This window comes from Oryza glaberrima, chromosome 5 (assembly GCF_000147395.1).
Source record: "Oryza glaberrima chromosome 5, OglaRS2, whole genome shotgun sequence".
NCBI lineage: Eukaryota > Viridiplantae > Streptophyta > Magnoliopsida > Poales > Poaceae > Oryza > Oryza glaberrima.
In genome coordinates, this window is record NC_068330.1 from 19,373,569 (window position 1) to 19,384,512 (window position 10,944).

The 10,944-nt window shown below is 46.5% G+C and overlaps 1 protein-coding gene across 1 annotated transcript; it reads right to left on the reverse strand.

Moving 5' to 3' along the window:
• Positions 1-174: 174 nt before the first annotated feature.
• Positions 175-2,821, reverse strand: LOC127774467 (uncharacterized). The gene is made up of 5 exons (XM_052300724.1): positions 2,276-2,821; positions 1,835-2,200; positions 1,426-1,750; positions 1,217-1,324; positions 175-1,127 (listed from the first exon to the last, which is right to left on the reverse strand). Exons 1-5 carry the CDS (start codon positions 2,474-2,476, stop codon positions 1,021-1,023), a joined length of 1,107 nt encoding a protein of 368 aa, XP_052156684.1. The 5' UTR covers positions 2,477-2,821; the 3' UTR covers positions 175-1,020.
• Between the last annotated feature and the right edge of the window lie 8,123 nt (positions 2,822-10,944).

Consider the following 10,944-nt stretch of genomic DNA (forward strand, 5'->3'; position numbering starts at 1 on the left):
TTTTCTCGGCGAGCACGCAGGGGACTACCGGAGATGTAGTCAGATGCTGACCCACAGCCAGGCAGATTCCTAGGCGGTTAGTCGCCGGACAAACTGTTCATCCTCCATTGTGCAAGTGTACTACACCATCCACTCTATAATCATGTATTTATTGTCAACTAGTAAGACACCGTATTAAGCAATAAAAATACTCACCATCATTCATATATTAAGGCTTTGATGGTACAAGTACAACTGTAGTTTAACAACACCCAGCCCAACTTTGCTGCTGCTGCGGCTAAGCACCGAACTACTACACCTCTAAATAAGAATCTTATTGTGCCGAACCAAAACAGAAGATTAGGGCACCTATAAGCTAGTACAAGAAAAATGGCAATTAAATCCATAGTTTTCTTTTCTTTTTTTTCCTTAAGAAAGGAACGCCCTTATTCACGGAGCCCACGGCAAGCTTCTTTTGCAAGTAAAAGACTGCAAAAAGGAGGGAGGAGGGAGAGAGACCTTAGCTGGGTGTGCGCTGGTACTTCACTTCTTGGCAAGCACCCAAAGCAAGCAAAGCCATGGATGGTGTAGAAATGGGTTTATTTTTGGCTCCCCCAAGATGACCCATCCATAAACCACTTTGATGATACCTTGTCACTTCTTGCTTGCAAGCTGCACAAGCCGCTAACATTTCTCTCTCGCCCTCCAAAAGAACCACTTATTATTATTCCTTCCAAACCACTCTGCCAAACCACCAAACCGAAGACATGGATTTCCTCTACTGCACGTCGTCTCCGTCTCCGTCTCCGCCGCTTTCCGTCCACACCAAAAAACCAATATATCACCAATCAAACGAACAAACCTAACGCTGATGATACTACTGCCTCCTACTACCCTCTTTGGCTAATACTACCACCTAACAGACGAAGTACTGTTACTAACTTTAATTAATATGATTAAACTTGACGCAAAGCCAGAAGAAGGGGGCCGCCGGAATCTTGGTGCATCATCCTTCGTCTGCTCCGGCCGACACAAAAAAGTTCACGAACTGTGGCAGAGCGCAGGCGCCGGCGCCGGCGACGGCACGGCTGGAGACGCGCGCCGCTTCTGGCTGGCCAGCATGGCGTTGCTCCGGTTAATCAAAGCGTCTGCATAAAAAAAAACAACTCGACATAAGCTTTTGCTTGCCATTTCCGTCGAGAAAAGAGGATTTCGCGGCATGTGATGTGGTGGTTACCGTGATCGAGAACGAAACCGCCGGGGTAGCGAGGCTGGGCGCCGAGGTCGTCGAGGTTGAGATTGAGCGCTTGCACGACACGGGCGGGGACAAGAACAGTCGAGCAGCCTGCAGGGTCGCGGAAAACACCAAAGGGGAAGAATATTGAGCCAAAAGAACAGGGGAATACGCCGGCAAAAGGAAACGGCCAAAAATGGCGGACACTGCACCTGTCTTTCTCTTGGGCTCCGCCGGTGCGCCGGCCGGGCGAGGGAGGAAGACGCCGGTGCCGTTGCGCTCGCGCTTGGCGCCGGGCGGGGTGAGGAACACGGCGCGCATGCCGCCGCCGCCGCCACCCCCGACTCCGGGTGCCGGCGCGTGCTGCTGCTTCTGCAAGGGAGGCCACGCCGCAGGGTTCATGTCGACAGGCGACGCGGCGACTCCGCACCCGGCGGTCTTCGCCGCTGCCGTCTGCCTCGCGCCCCACGCGGCGGCCGCGGCGAGATGCCGATCCCTCTGCAACTTCAGCAGCTGCTGCTGCTTGAGGAGATGAAACTGAAACAGGAGAAAAATGTCAGGGGGAGAAAAAACCGCGGAAAACGACGGTGCAACTGAAGAATCTCAGCATGAACCAAGTACCTGTGCGGCTTGAATCTGGCGCTGTGTAAGCAACTGGGCGAGCGGATGGTAGTAGCCGGCGGGAGCGACCTTTGTTGCCGGTGGAGCAACGGGAGGCGGCGGCGAGGCCTTGCGCGCCGGAGCGGCAAAGCCACCGTGGGCGGGGAAGCCGTAGGGATTGTTCGGCACCGGGATGCTGTTGGTGACCCGCATGCGCGCCACCTGACCTGCCGCCTCATAGAGCATGTCCCACGGGTCCGCCGGCTTCTGCTCCAACGGCGACGACGGCGGCGAGCTCACCTGAGACGCCCCGCCGTTCGGGCTCTCCTGGCCGGACTTGGGCAGCCCACACAGCGTCGACTGCGGCGAACCAACCGTCACCTCCGCCTGCACACGAAAAACCAATCAGAAACCACGACACACATCATCCCCCTTTGAAAGAACCAAGAAAAATCAAACCACCTTGGGAGGCGCGTCGCGCTCGCCGTCGTCACCAAGAAGCCCAGCGAGGCGGCGGGAGAGGCCGGCCAAGCAATCCTCCTCGTCGCTGCTATCGCTCCTCGCGGCCACGGCGGCCTTCTCCTCCTCGGAGAAGAAGTCGTCGTCGAGGAACTCATCCGGCAGCAAGAACTCCTCGCCACCGTCGGACCACTCCGTCGCCATTTCCCTCCAATTCCCCACCACAACAATCCTCACCTCCTTCCCCCCCGAGAGTTATGGCGTGCCGGTTTGGTGGGCGAGAACCTCTGCCCGCCCGAGGACGACGAGAAGAACAAGTAGTGACAGCTTCGAACCGTACGGACAGCGGCCACAACCAGCTATCCGGCCGGTCCCCCCCACACACAAAGGAGGCGGAGAACGAAGGGCGCGAAGCCGAGCGCGACGCAAGCGGCGGCGAGTAGAGAGGTTCTTGTCGCCGAAAAGAAGCGGGCGGAGAAGGAGATGGGGGGCGCGAGAATGTCGCTGGACGGCGGCACCGCGAGTCAAAATGCTGCTCGGCCTCGCCGCGACGGGGGCTATAAAAGAGGCGAGCGAGAGGAGAGAGAAAGGGAAGCCGGATTATCATCTCTCAGTGTTTTTTTTTTGCGTAAATTAAGCGGTTTAAATCAAATGTTTTTTTCTTTTCTTTTTTTTTTGGAGTGGTGAGCAAGTGGGAGTTGAGTGACGGCCGGTGAACCGTAGCGCCCCCAAATGCCTCTCCCCTGTTCAGCGTCAGCGAGGGGGATTTCGAGTACTCTTGCGCGTATTTTTTGGGCCGTGCAATGCAAGACCGAGGGAGTTATTATGGGGTCAGTACGTAGTTGTGGTACGAATTCATCTCGGATCTACTCCTATATTTTTGCCGGATGTTTGTGTGCGTGGGGCGATCATGTCAAGCGCATTTCACCCACTACACCGTTTGCTAAATGGTGGTTCAACCGATTTTAGAGAAGATCACACCACCCAAATGGACCCAAAATGGAGCAGAAGCAAAAGCTTAATTTCTTTTACATCGGCGATACAACACCCACTCTACCCTGGCCGCTGTACGCACCACCTCTCGTCAATCCCCAGTTGTGAAAATCTCACACCGAACAGTGCCCAATCACGGCGTATTCACGGCGTGTTTCGTGCGTGTACCTAGTGAGATTGTTATTGCTCCATTGAATGCACGCCACGTCGGCGGGGGTAAAGGGATGGGTTAGCGCCATACGGTCACGAGAATTGCATATTCTCAGGACGATTTTTTTTTACAGCGCATTAAAGTCGTGAGCGCTTTAAAGCGGGGAGTTTTGGTACTACGGTGAGTGGAAAAGAGAAAGAGGCAGTGGTATGATGTGTGTGTGGTGTCGGGCACATGTCACGTAGCAGCAGTAGTAGGCAAATGCTGCGCACCGTAACGCACCACTGCGTCATTGCATTTTTCACATCGCCCGATAACCCGCCATAAATCGAGTGAAAAGCGGTGAAACTGAACCGGGACCGGGTGGCCCGTTCGGCGACGAGCCAGATGAAACGACGCCGACGGCGACGAACCGCTGCATCGGTGACTGACCACGGGACCCACCCGAGGCGTCCCTTCTGGTGATCGGGATGGTGCTTCGTGTGGCGGGAGGGGAGTTTGATTTCTGGGGAGACCGTTTTTTTTGCCCCTACGCATGCACCGTTTCGAAAAAATAATTTCTCATTTTTGGTTTGAATTTGAAGCCTTGCCTTTAAAATCAAGTACTGATCGAAACTGCAGCAGGTTTTCCAGTGGCGTGTCAGAATCCCTTCCGTGGAAGTGGTGGCAATGCGGATAAGGGCGAGGCAAGCAAACGGCAAACTGCTGCCATGTAGTCCTCGCTTAACCCACCTGTCGCTCTCTCCATAGGCCCACATGTCAGTGAGCCGCACCCCAGTGCGTGGGTCCCACCGAGGAGAGCGGCCTCTCGGATTCCTGTGAATCTCCGCGCGCCTGGCTGACGCGCGCCACGCCGGAGATTCCCGATACGGCTTGGCGCCCACGTCGCTGTCGGGCGGGCCCCGCGCCACGCACGTCACCCTCCCTCTCCGTCAATTATAACGGCGGCGCGGTTGTCGCGGTCGGTGGGGTCCACGGCAACCGCTGTGGCCGACGTGGTGGGACCCTTTTGGTCCTGCGAACTCGCCGAAACCATCGTACCCAGAGTTTTTTCGCGTCCTTTCGTTCAAGTTTTTCACGTTTCCCTCTCAATAAAAAGCTTTTTCTGTAGTTCTTTTTCCCATAAAATCTCTTTACTAGAAAAAGTGTTTGTTGCGTAGGCCGCTGTTATTATCGTGTCCAATGAAATTCGGGAGGCCACGAAAAAAACTACGCTAGCGTTTGCCCCTCTTTTTTCAAGTGTTTACGCATTTTTTTCTCGGGTTTTTTTCTGGAAAAAAAAAACGCTATTCGGATCAGGAGGGTGAGGCGTTGAGGCGGTGGACGTGGGGACGTGTTCACCCACCAGAAAATGACTGGTTTCATCTGGTATATAAAAAAGAAAGAAAAAACGAAAGAAGAAAAGATAACCAGAACGATTGATTGCATGGTTGAATAGGAAAAGAGAGCCCCATGCACACAGGGGAATACGGTTGTGACATGATTTCCACCGTTTGCATGGTGCTAATGTTGCTTTTAGCGATGATTACTGACGATGACAACGGATGATATTATTACCTCAATGTATATTTACTAAGTGGGTAGTAAGATGAGACCCATAAAATTGGATAGAAGTTGTTTTGATTCTCACAATGTATAGGTAAGCTGGGTCCCATATTTAAGAGGAGTGGATGGGTGAAGTAGATAATAGAGTTTTAATATTTGTTTATTGCTTATTACCTAGTACTAGTGCTACTACCCAGATGATACTATTGACCACTTTATTACATGCCCCATAATAGTAAACCAGGTAGTAGAGTTTCTTACTACCTACTTTTTAGCATATCGTGGATGCCCTACTCTATACGAGCGAAATGAAAACATGAACCTGCAGTGATGCAAGCCCGGGGTGTCCTGTGTCGGATCCCGATTGGGTGAGCCCCCCTATTTCGTGACGTGCCCGGAGAGCGACGTGCTCCTTTTTATTCAAGAGCGGCCGATGAGTTGCTGATTACGGTAGCGGTAGTAGTACTTGCACTTATAGCATGTACAATAGGATGCTATAAGGAGATAAATGAAGAGAGAGAAGAGCAGCGAGCTACAGATTTATAGCCAGCTATAGCACGGACTCTAAGACGCAATGTGTGTATGATATGTGGGACTAGGTATTAATAGTGTAGTATGTACTGTAACTATTATATAAATGAGCTATTAGATTTGGCTGTAGATGAATTAGAGTCAGTAGTTGGCTTATACTATTAGACTTGCTCTTATCGGTACAACTACAAGTTCTTTGCTTTTTGTTTTTCCTTTTGTATCGGATGGGCGTCATGCACGGTTGCCTTCTTTTTTGAAAAACGAAATGTTGGTGTGTGCATTGGATGCTCTCTGCTGCGAGAGAGACGCAACTTTTTCCAAAAGCGATCTTGTTCGAGTGGAGGAAGAGAGCAGCGAGGGGCCCGAGTGTTCTTCCCGACCGATTCAAGCGAGCACAGTTCATAAAAGATGGACATTAGTAGTAGTACTAGTACTATAACCATACATTACTCACTCCGTCTCAAAAAAAAGACCGTCTTAAAAAACGACAAATCTGGTTTCCGTGTCCAACATTTGACCATCCGTCTTATTTGAAAAAATTATAAAAAAATTAAAAAGATAAGTCACGCATAAAGTATTAATCATGTTTTATTATCCAACAACAATGAAAATACTAATTATAAAAAAATTTAATATAAAACGGACAGTCAAACGTTAGCACGGAAATTTAAGGTTTGTCTTTTTTTAGGACGGAGGGAGTACTCTCTAACCCTGTCTCTACATTGCCAAGACATGCAAGAACACCAACCAGGAGACAGGCGAAAAAACAACGATAAAGAACGCGCAAACAAAGACTCGACGGTTTGACGAGCATTTTGAACATCAGTAGCTCGAGTAGTAGAGTGTTTTTTTTTCCTCTTCTTGTTTTGGCGTTTGTCTCCAGACCGGCCTGCACGCTCCCACAGCACGCGGCACGGCAGCGCAGCGCAGCCGTAGCTCCTCCCCTTTCTGGGAGTCGCTCCGGCCAACCTTTCGCCACTCGCCTGCGCCGCCGCAGCGACACGCCCGTCGCAACAGCGCACCGCTTCGGTGAAAGAAACGCACTCTGCCTCTGCTGCTGCTGCTACTGCCTGGCTGCCTGGCTCGTGAGTAGTAGTAGCTGTTGCGTCTACACTGCATCTGCATGCGCGTGCCGTGCGAACAGGTCAGAAAATGCAGCTGCAGCGGCGCCCGCTAGCGTCCATGGATCGATATAATTTTCACGTAGCTACAGTGTAATGAAGTACAGTACTCCTGCTAGTAGTGTGTTTTTATTAGACGGATAATTAGTGCCGGACTGCCGGTGGTCGTACCAAATGGACGTTGTTAAGAGGGGTTTTACCGAAGAAAACAGAGCTCCAAAGCTGGCGAAGTTTGGTGATAGGACGATCAGAGGAGACGGAGACCGTACGGTTTTCAAGATAACCGAGAGCATTTCTTGGCTTGGAGCTTGTGACCGAATTGACCGAGGCAGCAGTCAGTGAAAGATCGATTAGTTGTATTTAGAGCAAGGTCAATAGTGCAACCCACTAATTGCTCTAAATCATCTATAGCCAATATAATAGTTAATTTATACAATAGTTATTTACTATACTATTAATACCTGGTCCCACCTGTCATACACACATTACGTCTTAAAGTCCGTGCTGCAGCTGTCTACAGATCTATAGTCCGCTGCTCTTCTCTCTCTTTTTTTATCTCTTTAAAATATGTTTATAGCTGGCTTATAGCCTGCTATCGTACCTGCTCTTATGGCCAGGGCCTGCGCCTGCCTGGGTGGCGTCTGCAACTCGTGTCACTGCGGCTCGCGTTTGCTGCGGTCGCAGGGCCAGCTGTTCCCGGTCAAACCCAGTTTGGCGCCTCTGTAGCTGGCTTTCCCGCCATTTGTGGACAGGCCGGAGCTTTCCCGCGCAAATAGAGGCGCCTGCTCGCCGCTCCCGGTTGCAGGGGCACGGGCTAACGTGGACATGGCGCGTATTGTCGTGTTTTTGTTTGACTTTTGGCAAGTTTGAAAAGAGTATACTAATATTATCTACTATATATACTAAAAAGTCTATTAAACATCCTATAAACGCTCTTAAGATACCGCGTGATGTTCTAATAAATTAGGAAAAATCTAACGAAACTTATAAGAAAAAAAATAAAAATATATAGCCATTAATTTACACTTAAATCAGTGGATACATTATTTTCAACCATTAGATGATCTATTCAAGTTATCGTTATCCATTGCGGCTATTAGTAATATCGTTCCTACACTCTTATAAACTCTTCTAAGATGGCATATGACGTTGTAATATATTAGAGAAAATCTAAGAAAAATTATAAGAAAAAAAAAAGAAAACACCTAACCATTGATTTACACTTAAACTGATGATCTATTATTTTAATTATTAGATTATATCTATCAAGTAATCATTCATTGTTAAAAACCGGCTAATCCCTCCGTTTGTATGTAAGTACACAAAGATATGTCAAAAAGAAAAGAAGAAGAAGAAGAAGAAGAAGAAGAAGTGTGTGTACGCGATCAATCCCATCGAATAGTTCTCTCTCTTTCTTTGAAAGCTCTACGCTTTTTTTCTCGAATTGTGCATATATAGCAACTATTCCTGATGATGTTGTCAAAGAAGCCACATCAACAATGCTTCAAACCATCCCGCCAATTCTGTTGAAAGTATTTTTTTACTAGTGATATAAAAGGCAATCACAAGTGCTCATATAAACGCGTGCACACTCGTCATATAAGTACACATATGCACACCTACCCTATGAGAGAAAAGTATGTCCCAGGAAGAGGTAAAATTATGTACGTACGGAACACTACTATTTGCCAAAAAAACATACATGTGTACAATAAAAAAATATCACATAAACCACATTATATCTTTTAATTGTGTCATAATCATCTAAATAGTGTTTATAATTAGCATAAATAATTTTAACAATATTGTCAGGTTTGCGGATAAGATATACCTCCTATCCTACAACTTATGGAATATCTCGATAAGGTATATCTTAACATATACGGATTGTACCCATAAATATCACGTGGAAACCGTTTCGGATGGAACGAAATATCTCTACGAGTTAAGTGATTTCCGAAGTCCTACTCGCAAGAGATAGAATTTCTGTTATACCGTACCAGGTCCTATCCCCTCAAACCTTTCTTGAGGGTCAAGAAGATCCATGGTATAAAAGGGACCCCCTAGGAGGGGTTCCAGGAATCGAATTCCTCTCCGACACACCCACCAAAGTTTACGAAGCCGGAGTACGTGGAGCCAAGTCGCCGGGAGATCTCGTCGAGTCCATCGACTATGATCTCGTCGGTATCGTCTGTTTCGAGTACTCTCTTTGTAATCTGTTCTCATCATCATCAATCCCATATAAACTGGACTAGGGCTATTACCTGATAAGGGGCCTGAACCAGTATAATCCTTGTCTTTTGTCTGCTTGATGTCATACTACGTAGACCCTCGTTCCAACGTACCCCAATACTCTACTCATCCGGTCTACGAGCATCACTCATCGACAAATATATATTTTTTCCATCATATACATACATAGGTGGATCAAATTTACAATAAAACAAAAGAAAATCAAAACCCATATTAACTCGTATGTTTGCGAAGGATGGTGTGATAGGCGAGTTCACATATAACCAGAAAAAAGTGATTTTTGTTTGTGTCAAAAGCTATGGTATATTTTATGATATAATTTTTTTTCTTGTATGATTATAAGATAATCTATTGTTCTTATAGTAAATATGGTGAGATATGACTAGTTTTCTTTTTACAAACAATAATAAATTGCTCGCATAGATGCGCGGGTTTTGTTCCTAGTTTTATGTAGAGTTACCCAATAGCTTTGGAAAAAATATATAAGCAATACTGACGAAGTAAGTTTTTGGACTAATATTTTTACAAGCTGAAATGTAAAAATAAGCTCAATATTCCATAACGGATTTCCTATAAAATTTTCGCAAGTTTTTTGCCTCCAAAACTTCCAGATCTGTGACCATCAGATCACCTTAAGATTTGTGCATGAAGAGAAAACATTGCTAGAAAGAATTTTTTTCACACGCATCAGGCGTAAGATCCTAGTGCTACCTAATCAAAGCATTGTTGAATGCAAGTTTTAATAAATTATATTGTAGTCAGTAGTTATAATACAATTACAATATAGTTACAATGCAGCTATAATATAATTATAAATCAATTATACTGTAGATACATCTTAATGTTTTTGAAAAAAAAACTTACTACGGTTTTTTTATTCTCTCATTCCATAATTTGGTTTTAGCTAAAGAAAAACATACCCTTACGTTATTGTTATGGTTCATGGTTCACCAGTCCGAATCAGGGGCGGAGATAGAGTATATTAGAGGGTGCCCAGGAACCGGTCAAGAAAATTTTTTAGCTATACCTCGTCTATTTTTACCATATATGCACCCCCTTAATACCAATTTAGGCACCCGCATCAGCTTAAATTTGATCTACAATAGAGTGAATTAAGTAAGTGGCACCACCCTCCATTTCGTTCCAGCTCCGTCCCACTCCGAATGGATAGCCCAGATAATTAATTGTGAGAGGTGAGAACTTTCAACTTGTACGTTCAAGGGTGACGAGTACTAAATAGAAACAAAGGGAATACAACTTTTTTGAGAAAAAGACATGAACCCAGTATTGATCAAATGGGTATAACACCCAAGGTGATGTGTATGATACTTTTCACCAACAAACAAGGGCTGCGTAATGCAGTTATTTGCAGTAGATTTGGCCAATATGCAATTTGCTGTTCCAAATGTCGTAGACTTGTAAATACGCTGAGTGTTCGTATTGAGGTAGTATTGTACTATAGCGATAGTTCTGCCATACGGTAGCTAGCTCACGCTACTTGCGACTAAATTGAAGTTGAATGTAAGAACAGGTTGAAATGTGCATCATCCTTGTTTCCAACAAAGGGCCGTATATCACCTTCTAAAATACGAGTACTGCTCTTATCTACTCCAACTATTTGTTGACCTACAACTCCTAATTTCGTACGGAAGACTCTCATGAACATTACGAATCAGTGCGGATCTGCGATGCCATCAATCCCCATGTATAAACAATACTACATCCATTTCATGTTACAAGATGTTTTGGCTTTGTTAAAGTTAAACTGCTTTAAGTTTGATAAAGTTTATTTAAAAAATAGTAATATTTTCGTAGAACTACTATTGGGAGCGTTGCGCGCTCCCATATTCCAAGCGCACGTGTATCAGCCAGGCCCACCTCACCCCACGTTCCATCATCCCGCTCCCACCGTTATCGGAGTAAACGATTTACTTCGATAAAAACAACTTACTGGTTACGATCCCACCGCACGTCCTGTCATCCCACTCCTACCGTTATCGGAGTAAACGATTTACTTCGATAATAAAAACAACTTCCCTTTCGATCCCACCCCACGTCCCGCATCGTGCTCCCACCAT